We start from the raw sequence: 16,544 nt of genomic DNA, 5'->3' as shown, positions 1-16,544 counted from the left end.
ACTGCATTTCCTGTGCCTAGGCTATTCAATTGATCTACCACTCTATTTTTTAGCCAGTACCAGATAGTTTTGATGACTGCCGCTTTATAGTAAAGCTCCAGGTTTGGTACCACTAACCCACCTTCCTGTGAATTTTTTTTTCATTATTTCCCTGGATATTCTTGATTTTTTGTTTTTCCAGATGAGTTTTGTTATTATTTTTTTCTAGTTCTATAAAATAATTTTTAGGTAGTCTGATTGGTATGGCACTGAATAAGTAAATTAATTTAGGCAGTATTGTCATTTTTACTATATTAGCTCTGCCTACCCATTAGCAATTGATATCTTTCCAATTATTTAGATCTGATTTGATTTGTGTGAAGAGTGTTTGGCAGTTGTGTTCATAGAGTTCCTGGGTTTGTCTTGGCAAGTAGACTGCCAAGTATTTTATATTATCTACCGTTACTTTAAATGGAATTTCTCTTTCTATTTCTTGCTGCTGGACTTTGTTGGTCATGTATAGAAATGCTGATGATTTATGTGGATTTATTTTATATCCTGCTACTTTGCTAAAGTTGTTCATTGTTTCAAGTAATTTTTGAGTAGATTCTCTAGGATTCTTTAAGTATACCATCATATCATCTGCAAAGAGTGATAGTTTTGTTTCCTCCTTGCCTATTCTAATTCCTTTAATTCCTTTCTCTTCTCTGATTGCTAAAGCTAACATTCCCAGTACAATATTAAATAACACGGGTGATAATGGACATCCCTGTTTCACCCCTGATCTTATTGGGAAGGACTCTAATTTATCTCCATTGCATATAATACTTGCTGATGGCTTTAGGTAGATACTGTTTATAATTTTAAGGAAAGCTCCACCTATTCCTAAACTCTCTGTTTTTTATTAGGAATGGGTGTTGTATTTTGTCAAAAGATTTCTCTGCATCTATTGAGATAATCATATGATTTTGGTTGGTTTTCTTATTGATATGGTTGATTATGTTAATAGTTTTCCTAATGTTGAACCAGCCCTGCATTCCTGGTATAAATCCCACCTGGTCATAGTGTATTTATCCTAGTGATCACTTGCTGTAATCTCCTTGCTATCTTATTTAAGATTTTAGCATCAATATTCATTAGGGAAATTGGTCTATAGTTTTCTTTCTCTGTTTTTGCTTTGCCTGGTTTTGGTATCACCACCATATTTGTGTCATAAAACGAATTTGGTAGAACTCCTTCTTCACCTATTTTTCCAAATAATTTGTATAATATTGGAATTAATTGTTCTTTAAATGTTTGGTAAAATTAGGGAGTTCATTAATGGCTTGTTCAATTTCTTTTTCTAATATGGGTTATTTAAGGTTTTTATTTCCTCTTCAGTTAACCTGGGCAGTTTGTATTTTTGTAAATATTCATCCATTTCATTTAGATTGTCAAATTTATTGGCATACAGTAGGGCAAAATAATTCCTAATTATTGATTTAATTTCCACTTCATTGGTGGTAACATCACCCTTTTCATTTTTGATACTGGTAATTTGCTTTTCTTCTTTCTTTTTTTTAATCAAATTAACCAATATTTTATCTATTTTATTGTTTTTTTTTCATAAAACCAGCTCTTAATTTTATTGATTAATTCTATAGTTTTTTTGCTTTCAGTCTTATTAATTTCTCCTTTAATTTTCAGGATCTCTAGCTTAGTATCTAATTGGGGATTTCTAATTTGTTCTTTTTCTAGCTTTTTAAGCTGCATGCTCAATTCATTAATCTCCTCTTTCTCTTTTTTATTCATGTAAGCATTTAGAGCTATAAATTTTCCCCTAAGCACTGTTTTGGCTCCATCCCATAGATTTTGATATGTTGTCCCATTATTGTCATTCTCTTGGATATAGTTATTGATTGTTTCTATGATTTGTTGTTTGGCCCATTCATTCTTTAGAATGATATTATTTAGTTTCCAATTGATTTTCATTCTACTTTTCCTTGGCTCTTTCTTACATGTAATTTTTATTGCATCATAATCTGAGAAGGATACATTTACTATTTCTGCCTTTCTACATTTGACTAGGATGTTTTTGTGCCCTAATACATGGTCAATTTTTGAAAATGTGCCATCTACTGCTGAGAAAAAGGTATATTCCTTTCTATCCCCATTCAATTTTCTCCAGACATCTATCATGTCTAACTTTTCTAGTAATCTATTCACCTCTTTCACTTCTTTCTTATTTATTTTTTGGCTAGATTTATCTAATTCTGAGAGGGGGAGATTCAGGTCCCCCACTAGTATAGTATTACTGTCTAATTCCTCTTGTAACTCATTTAACTTCTCCTCTAAGAACTTGGATGCTATACCACTTGGCGCATACATATTTAATATTGATATTACTTCATTATCTATAGTACCTTTAAGTAAGATGTAATTTCCTTCCTTATCTCTTTTAATGAGATCTATTTTTGCCTGCACTTTGTCTGAGATAAGGATTGCTACCCCTGCTTTATTTACTTTAGCTGAAGCATAATATATTCTGCTCCAGCTTTTTACCTTTACTCTGTTTGTATCTCTCTGCTTCGAATGTGTTTCTTATAAACAGCATATTGTAGGATTCTGGTTTTTAATCCACTCTGCAATTCGCTTCCGTTTATAGCAGAGTTCATCCCATTCACATTCACAGTTATTATTACTGACTGTCTATTCCCCTCCATTCTATTTATCCCCTTTGTACTTTCCCCCCTTTTTTTACCCTATTCCTCCTCACCGACGTTTTACTTCTTACCCCTGCCTCCCCCAATCTGCCCTCCCTTTTTATCACCCCCCTCTCTTTTCTTTACCCTTTTCTCCCTTGCTTTTGTCCTCCCTTCCATCAGTCCCCCCTTTCCCTTCCCGTTTTGCTTCCCTAAAGAATGAGCTAAGTTTCTTTATCCCAATGAACGTATATGTTATTCCCTCTTTGAATAAAATCTAATGAGAGTAGGGTTGAAACAATATTCACCCCTCCTTTCTTTCCCTCTATTGTAATATGGGGTTTTTTTTCACCTCTTCATATGATATAATTCATCCCATTCCACCTCCCCTTTCCTCTCCTCCCCATAGACTCCCTTTTTAACCCCTTAATTTTTTTTGTATCATCACATCAGAGACAATTTATATTGGGGGCAGCTAGGTGGCGCTGTGGATAGAGCACCGGCCATGGAGTCAGGAGGACCTGAGTTCAAATCCAGCCTCAGACACTTGATACTTACTAGCCGTGTGACCCTTGGCAAGTCACTTAACCCTAATTGCCTCACCAAAAACAAACTGCTCTATCAAGGACAGTCAAACTACCACACTTAAACTGCAGTGTCACAGTCCTAGCTGTCCTTATAGGAGCAGAAGAAATGGTCCTTAAAAGAACAATGACCAAAAAGGCAGCTAGATTATATCAAGTCCATCTAGAAGACCTCTATGCAGGAGGCAAAACAGTTGTGAAGTCTTTGAGGTATCAATATATCAATATATCAAATATCAAAATAGAGGAAAGGCCTCTATTTTAAGAGTCAGAAGGCAAGGGTTTAAGTCCCATTTCTGACATTTCTTAGAAATGTGACTTAAGACCAATAACTTTAGCACTTTGGGCTCCTGTTTGCCTATGAATAAAATGAAGTTAAGTATGATCTCCAAAGTTAATTCTATTTCTTAACATTCAGTGATTTTTAATATCCAATACATTTCAACTATACATTGCAAAATGATTTACACACATGTATGTGTGTGTGTACATACACATTTATTTATTCAGGTTGTTTTATTTATTTGTTTGCTTGTTTATTTTTACGTGATTTATATTACATCAAGCAAGTAGGCAGCACAGTGTATAGAATGCCAGGCCTAAAATCAGGAAGATTCATCTTCCTGAGTTCAAATCTGGCCTCAGACATTTACTAGCTGTGTGACTCTGGGCAAGTCACTTCACCCTGTTTGCCCCAGTTTCCTCGTCTGTAAAATGAGATGGAAAAGGAAATGGCAAACCTCTCCAGTGTCTTTGCCAAGAAAACCTCAAATGGGGTCCCAAAGAGTCAGATACAACACAAAAACATACTTTTTTTAAAACTTCAAAACCATTTCTTTTCAGAATCAATATTTTTAAAGACATGGGACTACCTTTACAAATAGTCTTAAAAAGCTACTTCTTACCTTCATGAAATAGTACAATGGAGAATAAATACTTTGAGAATTGATGAGTACTGGGGGAAAAGACTACAGAAGAAAGAAATATATAGTAAAATAAAGAAACTACACATAACATAGACAAGTAATAATTATGTTCACAAGAAGTAAAGAAATTTATTAGGAAAATTAATCAACCTTCACGTGTCAAGAATAAAATGGAAAGGGAGCATTGGGAAGTAAACAGACACCATGTGGGTGGTGTATTAATTAATTATCAATGTAATAATGTAAAGTAATAATTAATGTATTTAACATACCTGGAGTTCAGTAAACAAGGAACAGAGCCTGGTGGTGTGAATGAGAATGGGAGATTTGAAAGGATAATGAAGGGGCCATTACAACAGAATAAATACACATTCATTCCCCTGATTCCAAATAATGAGACTGAATAGACAACTTCAAAATAGTTTATTTTCAATGTACAGAACTATGTGACATCACAGTATCTTATGAAAATAAACTAGCAAAAATTTAGGATTAGAAAACAGCTTTTTTACCCCAACAGTAACCACATCACAAAATCTCCTGGCCTCTAGTCTTCCCTAATTTAGAAAATCTTTAGGATGTCACAGTGTAAACACCAAGGAAGAAGGACTAGGGTATCTAAAAAATTGTTAAACTTTTTGGGGTGTGAAAATGCCAGAAACAGCTACAGATATCCTCCAGAAAGATGAAAAGCAGTTAGAGCTTCCAGTAGCATCAGAATAACTAAGAAATAGTTTTGATCCTGAAGACTTTTTACCATTAAATGGATTTTTGCATACAATAAAGATCCTGCTCTTGATCCTTCCCAAACCCCACCAAACTGAGCATTGGAAGTTCCTGTGGTCTACTCTGTGTCTTCAATCAAGGCCTCACACTACTGAAGATGGAGTTAGGTGACCACTAATCCTGGCTCCAGAAAAGAGATAAGGAAGTAGTCTAGCCCCTAGGGTCAAGGTGGTCAGATGCTGCTGTGGTGATACTTTGTTTTGCTTAGTTGTTTTTATTTGTTACAAGGAAGGGTTCTGTGAGTGAAGATTATTAGAAGTGAGAGTGATGAATTTTTTTAAAAAGCATTAGTAAAACATTTTTAAAGGTAGAGCTTCCCTATTCTTTAAAATCTTCAAAAAGGAGATCTCATAATCTCCTCTAGAATGCGATTTGATTCAGATCTTCCCTATTTAATCACATATTGGGTCAGTCATATTGGTTTTTAGTGTATTTAGTTATTAGTGGATGTGGAATTGCACAGTAATGCCTTCTCATCTAAGCATTCAGAGCATTACTTAATCGTTCTGTGGCCATGGATACTACTTCACTCACGAAACCAGGATGTGCAATTAAACTCTACCTTAATGGTAGCAAACATGCATTTGCCCTTTGAAGTATTAACGCTTAACAGTCATGCATTTCAGCTGTGTTCAATAGGCCACCAACTTTCTCAAACTACTACGGTTCCCCAAGCACAGGAGTCACCTACAAAGCTCTGGTAACACTTTCTGCAGAAAGCCCTTAATCAAAATGTCCACGGTATTTATACTCATAAAATTAATTGCAAAGAAAAGTAATGTCCATGGCCTTTGTCAACTATGATTTGTCCCAGGAGGACATAGAATTTTGGCTTTAAAATATCCAATTAGGCTTAAAAAGAATTTCCAGAATTTGAGATTTCATTCACTTATTTTTAACCAGAGGAGTGGATTCTCTTCTATCAGTGTGGTGTAATGGAAAGGAGTGCTGTATTAGGGAGTCTAGAGACCAGGTTTAAACCTTAGCTCTGACACAAACTAGATGCAATTCACTTTCTCCTGCTCAGCCTCTGGCTTCTCATCTGTAAAATGAGTATATAAATATTTGTATTGCCTAGATCACAGGCCTGATGTGAAAAAGTGTTGTGAGCTATTATTCTGAGTCTAGAAATTTGGATGGGCATCTAGGTAGCAAAGTTGATAGAGCACTGGGCTTGGAATCAGGAAGATAATTTCAAATCCAGCCTCAGACACTTACTAGCTGTGTGACCTGTATTTGCCTTAGTTGCTCCATTGTAAAATGAGGAAACACTGGAGTAGGAAATGGCAGATCACACCAGTGTCTTTGCCAAGAAAACCCTATGGACAACTTGACGGAGTCATGAAGAGCTGGACATGACTAAAGAGACAATAGGAGTTTTAAAACATCCAGAATCGTGTTATATATATGTAGCTCATATCTGCAATGATTTTTTTAAAGTATCCCTTTGTATTCATTGACAGGGTAAAAAGCATCTAAAAGTAAAATCTATACTGTTACAACATTTCTATTTTCATATCCCACTAGATGCAGTTAGCACCTGATATTGTAATTCTAACACAATGTTCACCAAACAATATATAGGTGTGCTCCTCAGAGAAAAACCTGTGTTAAAAAATTAGCATCTTGATTGCCTAACGTGAGCCTGTGGCAGGAAGCCTGTAGGTTTCATTAGCTATCAGTTGATAGAACGTTAAATGCTTCAAAGTAGAATGTAAGAAAATACAAGGGCCTTTTATTATTCAACAGTTTATATCGTGCCCTGAAGTCATACAATTTTTAAAAAGAAATTTCCATACTGTTTTTTCCATCTTTTCCCTCTTACAAGGTCACCTGAGAGGTAAGGACACATCATCTAAACAATCATTATGCAGTTGGAATAAATTAAGAAGTGGGAGTGTGAATACTTCCACCTCTAAGTGTACGTGTACACTAGGGAGAGATTTCCCCTGGGAGACATCAGCTTAAGAAAAATAACACAAGTTATATACAGAAAGTCATTTCTCAAAAACTGCCTGTGATTTTATTTTTATTTGTTTTCCTTATTCATTATTTCCCAGCTAAAAATTACATCTGTATCTTTTTTTGTTCTAGTTTTTCATCTAAAATGGAAAAGTACATAAAAAATGGGGCAGTGTTTTCTAGTTCATGCTGCACGACAAAACAAAACAATCCACTAATTGACTCTTCTCCATTTTGTAATCAGCTTCCCTGGCACCCTAGAAGGAAAAAAAAGAAAAAAATTGTTTAGAGAAAAGGAATCTAGATCAGTGTGGCAAATGCGAACTTCATTTATGTCAGAAAAAAAAATCAGTTTTTAAGACTTAGATAAGACCTTAACATAACTGTTTTAAAGTCAATGGGTGGGGCAGCTAGGTGGCACAGTGGATAGAGGCACTGGCCCTGGAGTCAGGAGGACCTGAATTCAAATTCCAGCCTCAGACACTTGACACTTACTAGCTGTGTGACCCTGGGCAAGTCACCTAACCCCAACTGCCCTCACCAAATTAAAATAATAATAATAAAGTCAATGGACAAAAAGACATTCTTAGTCAATTAAAATGTATTAAGCATTCCTATTTTAAAAAATGGGATCTTTCCTTGACGGTCAAAGGAAGCCAGGGAAGCTATGAGGAGAAATAAAGAGGTTGTACATTCCAGGCACAGGAGACAGCCAAACAAGTAATATCCAAGATAAAGTAAGGATAATCAACAGGGGGGAAGGTGCCCTCATTAGGGTGGGTTGGGATAAGGCTTCTTACAGAAGATAGAATGTCAGCCAAGATCTGAAGAAGGCAGAGGCTGGCAAGGAGAAGGGAGGAGAGTTCCAGGCATAAGAAATAGCTAGTGAAAATGCTTGAGGTCAGGAGATAGAGTTTCTTGTTTGAGGAACAGGCTGGATAAAAGAGTACGTGATAGAGAGTAAGGTGGAAGAAGGCTGGAAAGGTGGGCAAGAGGTAAGTGTATGAAGGGCTTTAAAAGATAGAGGATTTTATAATTTGATTCTGAAGAAAATAGGGAGCACTGAAGTTTAATGAGTGGGACGGTAGAATGGGTCAGACCTAACTACGTTAGGGAGACCACTTTGACACGTGAGTGGAAGAGGGACTGGTAAAGGAGAGATCATTGCAGACTTATGCTTAGACACTAAAAGCTGACCTGCAGGAAATGAGTGAAAGTTTCAAAGAAGCAAATTTAGGAAGTATGCAAGGAAAATCTTCCCAACAAATGGAGGTAAATGGTCAAAGGAGAATTCCAAGTGGTCTATGTGGCCACCATTTTAAAAATGCTCCAAATCATTAATTAATTAGAGAAATATAAATTTAAAGAAATTCTGAGGTTCAACATCATACTGATCTTATTGGCAAAGTTGACCCCCAAAAAAAAGAGAGAAAGAAAATGGCAAATGTTAGAATTAAACAGGCACCATGGACAAACTATTGGGGGAGATGTAAATTGGTCAAGTCACTCTGGAAAGCAGTTAGGAACCATGCCCTAGGAGTCACTACATTGTGCATACCCTTTGACCCAGCAATGCTACTACCGGGCCTGTTCCTCAAAGTGATCAAAGTGTGGAAGAATGGATTGCCTGACTGCTGCAGTGGTACCCCTCCCCCAATACTAAAAGAAACAGTCTCTTATGTGATAGATGATACTCTATGGAAGATATGAGGGAGGATACATCAGGCAGCTGAGTGGCACAACAGATAGAGAGAGTGCTGGTCCAGGAGTCAGAAAGATCTCAGTTCAAATCTGGCTTCAGTTGCTTACTAGCTGCATGGTCATAGACAAGTCATTTGACCTCTATTTGCTTCAGTTTCATCATCATCTGTAGAATGGGGATAATAATAGTACCTACCTCCCAGGGCTGTTGTGAGGATCAAGTGAGATAATAATTGTAAGGCATTTAGCACAGCACTAACACATAGTAAACACTATATAATTTATAATAATTATTATTATTAAAGCTATAGACAAGAATCACACTGAATGTGGAGTGTTTGGTTTGTAATCTATACCCACGAATGTTGTGGAAGCTTGCCTGCTTAACAGTCATATTCATATATATATACACCACAACACATATACATATATGTATGTATATATATACATATATGTATGTATGTATATAATTTATGAAATATTTATATTTTATTTTTATCTATATTTTGGAGTGGGGCTAATGAGAGTTAAGTGACTTGCCAGGGTTACACAGCTAGTAAGTGTCAATTGTCTGAGACTGGATTTTGAACTCAGGTCCTCCTGAATCCAGGGCCGGTGTGCACCCACTGTGCCACCTAGCTGCCCCCCATCCTTGATATTATCATTCATGTCTGTCTAGCTAGCTATCTCTACATATGGAAACTTTACTACTTCATTAGATATTGGGTAACAGAGGACATAATAATTGACCCTCCCCCCTACCTAGTTTCACGGCGAATAATTAGTCCTTCTGAAAGTGGGCAGCAATGAGTTGATATAACTGGATGAAGGAGGCAGTTTCCTAGACTTCCTGGATTCAGAACTGGCCTGTTCTTCATAAAGGGGATGACACTTCCATTGGTTATCTGACCTAAAAAACAGCTTAGACTTGGAAGTTAGGATGTTGCCTGCAGAGCTCAGAGGTACTAGTTGTCGAGACTCTAGCAAGATGGAAAATCATTTAAACTTGGGAGCTCCTTTAGAAGGGACTGTTTTGCCTTTCTTTGTATCACAGCACATAACACATTTCATGGTACACAGTAAGTGCCTAATAAATGCTTGTTGACTTGACTTGTTGATAATTAGTGGTGTCTGTGATAAGGCTAGACCATAGGATTCTGAGGATCACAGAGTAGAGCTCAGAGACCTTATAGTGTTTTTAAACTGAGGTCTAAAGAGACCATATCATTTCTCTAAGGTCATATGGGTAGTATTGGAAGAGGCAGGATTTGAACCTGGTCCTCTGACTTAATCTTGATGCTCCACAATGCCTCCTAGAATCCATAGGTTTTCTAGGTATTCACCCTCTCTCATTTTTTCTTCCTGACAGGTGAAAGAATAAGGAACATCTCATCTCATCTCATCTCATCTCATCTCATCTCATCTCATCTCATCTCATCTCATCTCATCTCATCTCATCTCATCTCATCTCATCTCATCTCATCTCATCTCTCTTTCTCTGTGTGTGTGTCTGTCTGTCTCTGTCTCTGTCTCTCTGTCTGTGTGTCTCTCTCTGTGTCTGTCTCTCTCTCACTCATATTGCTAGGTCAAAACCTGCATAGTTATATCCACAAAATCCCAAGTGGGCCAAAAAAATCTATCCCCAGCCTATCTGCAAGAATGCTTAAGTATCTTATGTCCCAAAGGTTACTGTTGAGAATTATATTCTCATTTTCTTGAAGTCATTTTATATGGATTTCCATGTTTGTACTGAAGTAGAAATTTCCCTGAATGGACTTCCTTGTCCACACATAGATCTGTCTCTATGAGCACTCGTGTCTATTTCTTTAATGGTGCTTAGTTACTCAAATTTCCTATATTTCATTATTTATAGATTCCAAGTTAATGAAAAAGATACCCCCACATTCCTTTTCAGAGCAGCAATTTAAATAGGAGATATTGACACCAATGAAATTATGGATCTATCTAAGTATTTAAGTCATGATAATATTCAGATTACCTGATTACATATCATCTGGTGCTATGAAGTTCATTTTTTTGTATTTATTCAGATCTGTAACCTTTATTGTACCATAGGATTGTGTCTCCCCCACCATGTTAGTGGCATGGCACTGATACACCCCTTCATCCTCCTTTGTCAGGGGGTTTATCTAGAAAAAAGGTAAGTGCATAATGGTAATCACATTCGTTAACACTTAATAAAATATTTCTAAATCATCAATAAATGAATATGAACAAATGTTATTATATATTTAATGAATTAATATTAACATATTTTATTGGGTAATTTAACAAATTGATAAATTGCTTTTAATAAATATTTACTTAAATATTTTCATGTAATTCAATTGAGCAATCCCAAGGACTCTAACAGACTTCTCAGAGGAAATGAAAATCTGTTGAAATGCTCTATGAAAATGAAATCTCAGACTCTTTACGCTTGGTCAGGATTTAAAAGACAAAATTACCAACATCTTTTCTCCTACTGCTATTCTCCTGAAAAAGCAAAGCTTTGTCTTTTTTTTTTTAAGACACATTAACTGCATTTTGTCCCTCTCATCTGGAACACAGAGAGGCTGCCAAATCTCACATATTGTACACAGTAAGGACTTCATAAATAATTGCTGAATTGAATTGTTTGCATGAAACCTTCTAGGGTATTACAGTTATCCCTTCTGCATTGCTGGGGTTAGGAGCACAGCGCCCCAGAAAATCTAGAAAATCCACATAAAAATTTTTTGTCCACCCTTTGTATCAGAAAAGTCTAAATTATTATGTCATTAAAGATGAGATACGTTGACATTATACATTGCTATCTATTTTTTATACATTTCTGAGTTTCTAAACTTTTTCTGTGTCATCTGCTGGCCTTTGCCTATCATCTATGGCCTCTGCAAAACTCCCCCAAATTCCCATTTAATTTCTTATGATGACCCATAATATATCAAAACCACAGTGGGCAAGTTGCAATGTGGAAGGATAACTGTAGCATAAATTATATAAAAGTTGTGGAAAGGCATCTTTGCAGGCCTATTCACAATCTTTCTACTGTGAATGAGAATTCGGCTGCCCAGGGAAGTCCCCACCTGCCTACTCTTTTCTCTTCAGCAGGGTCTTAACATAATCCAAACTTTATTCCCTGTCCCTTCATCGCCATATTGTACTTTGTACCTGAAGTCTAATAACATGAATGAATAAATGAACAAGCTAATGAATGAATAAAAACATCCGTTAAATGTTTACTCTATGCCAAGTACTGTGCTAAGTGTTGGGAATACAAATGCAAAAGTGAGAGAGGAGAGCTGAGGCCAAGAGAAGGTGCAAATCAATGTGATACTCACCAAAACCCAACCTGTACTTTCATGTTTAGATGGGCCACCACGGACCTGGACAGCCATATTAACTCGGTCCCTCGGCAGCTCCTCCAGCAACTTGACTCCCTTGGGAGACTCTGTGATCTGTAAAGGAATAATGATCAGTCAAGATTTACATAAGAGGTTTGGATAGCCAACATGCCAACCAATGTCTTCATCAAGCCTGTCCAAACTCTACTTCATTACTGAACACTCTGTGGGTGAGCAAAAATACTTCATGGATTTCATAGTGGTTTCAGCATGCATCAGGGCTTTAATACTATAGTGTTTATGTGAGTTATGGGGGGGTTGTGGGTTTTTTTTGCGGGGCAATGAGGGTTAAGTGACTTGCCCAGGGTCATACAGCTGGTTAAGTGTCAAGTGTCTGGGGCCGGATTTGAACTCAGTTCCTCCTGAATCCAGGGCCAGTGCTTTATCTACTGCACCACCTAGGTGCCCCCATAGTTTTTTTTTCCTATGAAAATTCTTGCTCAAAACTTTGTTTTGATCAGTCTGTATTCTACAAATGCAAGCCAGATTCTTCATCAGAATTGTTACCCTAGTTGAAAAAAAGAAAAAAAAAGTGTTAAATGCCATTATTTTACAAGTTTGCAACAAAACCTGAGAATTTAAGGGGTATTCTTTAATGTGTACCATTCTCATAAAGTGTTTCATATTTCTAAGACAAAAGGAGAGTTCCTAATACATAAGTAGGATGATGGATTTAGATCCAGAAGGGGCATTAGATGCCAGCCTATCAATCATTTTATAGATGGAAAAGAGAGATAATAGAGGTCAGTGACATGCTCAGGGTCACATGGGGACAAGAAAGTTATGGACAAGTTATGTGGAAAAAACTGAGTCCCACTCTAATTTTAAATTAAAGTCCGTCAAAATCAACACAATTGATTAAGTACCAGAAATTGCTCAGAGGGTAGACTGGTCAATCAGAGGGACAAAACATCTCCATCTGAGTCAAGGGCGCTGATTACAAGCATTTTCAAGATAGTATATACAGAAAGCCCCAAAAGGTGTTATTGCAATTTTAAGCTTTAATAATAGCTTATTTTAAAAATTAAGCTTTATGGGGTAGGTAAGTAGCACAGTAGATAGAGCAGCGGCCCTGGAGTCAGTTGGACCTGAGCTCAAATCTGGCTTCAGATTTTACTAACTGTGTGACCCTGGCTAAGTCATTTTAGCCCCAGTTTTCTCTCCCCCCCCCCAAAAAAAGTTAAGCTTTAATAGCTTAAAGCTGCTGTGAGACCTTTGGGATGCCCTGTATAGCAAAATATTTTTCTAAATTAAGGAAGGAAGGAAGGAAGGAGGAAAGGAAGGATGAAAGAAAGAGAAGAAGGAAGGAAGGAAGGAAGGAAGGAAGGAAGGAAGGAAGGAAGGAAGGAAGGAAGGAAGGAAGGAAGGAAGGAAGGAAGGAAGGAAGGAAGGAAGGAAGGAAGGAAGGAAGGAAAGAAGGAAGGAAGGAAGGAGGAAAGGCGGGAAGAAACAGGAAAGGAGGGAAGGCAAGAGAGAAGAATAGAAGAAAGGAACCAAAGTATTTTAAGTGCCTACAATGTATCAGGCACTGTGCTAACTGCTTTACAAATTTTATCTCATTTTATCCTTATAATAACCCTGGGAGGCAGATGTTATTACCACCCCCAGTTTACAGTTGAGGAAAGTCATACAATTAGTGAGTGTCTAAGAACTGATTTGAACTTGGGTCTTCTGACTCCAGGCCTAATGCCCTATCCATTGAGCCACCTAGCAGCCTCTATGTGCCTTATTTTCTTCTTTCATTTTTATTTTTGTTCAAAGGGATGGCATATAAACCAGTGTAGGTTATGATTGCTACTGTAACACCCCAAATAACACCTGTGACACCCACCAAGTACACACATTGTGAATACCCTTTGAACACTGGTCTTGCCAGTGTTCTCTGACATACCTTCCTCCAGGTGATGACCGGTGTTGGAACAGCCTTCACTTCACAGGACAGGTAGACTTGGGCCCCAGTTACATTGTGAATCTTTTTAGGTGGCATAACAATCACAGGAGCTGGACAGAAAAAAAAGCAAATAAAACTATCAATATGATGATTTCTTTGTAAAGTACCAAATATATCCTTCCTTCTCTCCCCCAATCTCAGCTTGCTCAGAATCTCTCTCTATTTTTTCCAGGGTTGGATACAATAAGAATAAAAATACTAATAGTAAGAGCTCAAATTTATAAAGCAATTAAGGTTTTCAAAGGACTTTTACATCTCTGAATCAGACTAGAACAAAATTTAAGCACATTCCCAAACCTGGGTAGATTTAATTTTCATTTTTTTTTTGTTTGCTATCTTAAAGCATTCCTCATTAGAAACAAAATGTAGGACATGTGTAGACAACACCTCTCCCCCCCCCCCCATGGTAATTAACTATATGGAGAGACAAGGAACAGCTTCCTTGGGAAAGAGTAAAAAAAAAATTATTAAGAACATGCCAAGCACTATACTAAGCACTTTTCTTTTCTTTTTTTTTTTTTTTTTTGCGGGCAATGAGGGTTAAGTGACTTGCCCAGGGTCACACAGCTAGTTAAGTGTCAAGTGTCTGAGGCCAGATTTGAACTTAGGTACTCCTGAATCCAAGGCCAGTGCTTTATCCACTGCACCACCTAGATGCCCTCTAAGAACTTTAAAAATTTATTTTATTTGATCCTCACAACTCACTAAGGTAGGGTAGTCTCTAAAGGAGGCTAGTATAAATCTCTTTTTACAGTTAAGGAAAACTGAGGCAAACAAAGGTTAAGTGGCTTGCCAGGGTCATACTGTTAGTAAGTGTTTGAGGCCAGGTTTGAATTCAAGTACTCTATTAAATGTGCACCTCATGAACATAACCACTAAAAACAAAAATTTTTTAATCTGTGTGTAAAACAGATAATTAGGCAACTAAAACAATTGTATTAAAGGAGTGTTTTGCAAGTAGTATTTAGAACTAAAGATGTTAAAATCATGTCGATGTTTATCAGACAGTTAATTGTTAAACAAGAGAACAAAATACACAGTAACTACAGTAATATACACCTAGGTCCTGATTAGTGTGAATAATTAATCCTATGACGTGGTCACATATATTTGAATTACTATATAAATATAACTACTAGAAATTATATTTCTGTAAAATATGGTCATTGGTTCCACCCCAAGGAAATAAGTAGTTTCGAGTTGAAATAAGGAGAGAATTTGAATAATGCCCCACCCCCTCATAAGATTCTTTATCCTCACTAATCAGGAACTAACTGAACATCCAGAATTCATATTTATCTACTATGTCTAATCCTTGGTTCCAGAGAGCTGATGATGAAACATGTCCTCCTCTTGGCAGAGAAGAGATGGACTTTGGGTACAGATTATAACATAATGCTGTCAAATGCAATCACTGTGTCTGTTTTTCTTTGTTCTATGGGAAACAGGGAAGAGGGCTGCTGGGAATTGGACAGTAGTGTAAAAAAAACAACAAATAAAATATATGTGGGTTTGAGTGGACACAAGCACCATGTATGGAATAGCCAAATATGGGATGGAAGGAAGGTGTCTCTAGGTGTTTAAAAAACAATAATGGTAGTCCCAGCCCAAATTTGTAAATAAAAGTGGAGAAGGAGAACAGAGTCTAATCATTTTTCACCTGAAAAAAAATGCCCTTCCAAGTCAGAACTACCAGGTTTGTGTTTACATAATGTAGTGATGCAAATAGAGTAACTCAGAACTATTCTCCTAATGTCAGAATAGATTAAGTTCAAATTTTATTTCTAGGCTTTGCAACCCACAGTTGGCGTACCTGCTGTTAGCTAAGTAAGGACTCAGGAGGCAGGGGCTACCACTGCTCAGCATGCAAGATTACTACTGACTTGAAGAATCTAGTGCTCAGCAAGAGCTTGATAAGGCTGTAGGAGAACAAAGAGGGAAGGCATATGGATGGAAAGAGGATCTCATTAACATTTTCTTTGATAAAATAATTTATTGTTTTATGATTTGTTCTTTGACCCACTCAGTTCTTTAGGATTTTATTATTGTATTTATGCTATTTCATTTGATTCTCACAGCCCTGCATTGTAGGTACTATTATTACCTTCATTTTACAGAGAAGGAAACAGAGGCTGAAAGACATTAAATGATTTGTCCAGGGTTACACAGTCAGTAAGTGTCTGAAGTGGGATTTTCTATTGGGTTGAGGTCAGTAAAAGATACATTTACAATTTCTGCTTTTCTGCTTTTGTTTACAGTTTTTTTATGCCTTAGAACATAGACAATTTTTGTGAAGGAGGCATGAAAAAATGAGAAATTTCTCCATTCTGTTTCATTCTCATTCCCATTTTTGCAGACTACCAGAATTCTGCCATATTGAATTTTTCTTAAATTCTAATCAGGTCTTTGGCATTTTTCTTATTAAGTTTTCTCTTATATTTGTCTGCATCTGAAAGGAGCACATTGAAGTCCCCAAATATAATTGTTTATTTCTACCTGTCAAGTCAACAAGTATTTGTTAAGTGCTTACTAGGTGCTTGCATTGTTCTAAGCACTATGGGTACAAAGCA

At 36.8% G+C, this 16,544-nt stretch overlaps 1 protein-coding gene across 1 annotated transcript in view; it reads right to left on the bottom strand.

Moving 5' to 3' along the window:
* Positions 1–6,952: 6,952 nt before the first annotated feature.
* The window catches only part of IGFBPL1 (insulin like growth factor binding protein like 1), a 61,622-nt gene continuing 52,030 nt past the window's right edge, over positions 6,953–16,544 (bottom strand). Inside the window, exons 2-5 of the mRNA XM_043974874.1 lie at positions 13,915–14,024; positions 11,961–12,077; positions 10,619–10,769; positions 6,953–7,175 (exon numbers count right to left, since the gene is read on the bottom strand). Coding sequence (XP_043830809.1) covers positions 10,623–10,769; positions 11,961–12,077; positions 13,915–14,024 — 374 coding nt within the window. The 3' untranslated portion in view covers positions 6,953–7,175; positions 10,619–10,622. The remainder of the gene's footprint in view (positions 7,176–10,618; positions 10,770–11,960; positions 12,078–13,914; positions 14,025–16,544) is intronic.

This window comes from Dromiciops gliroides, chromosome 1 (assembly GCF_019393635.1).
Source record: "Dromiciops gliroides isolate mDroGli1 chromosome 1, mDroGli1.pri, whole genome shotgun sequence".
Taxonomy (NCBI): domain Eukaryota; kingdom Metazoa; phylum Chordata; class Mammalia; order Microbiotheria; family Microbiotheriidae; genus Dromiciops; species Dromiciops gliroides.
Note: the sequence above shows the minus strand (reverse complement) of the source record. Positions and strands in the feature narration are given on the sequence as shown.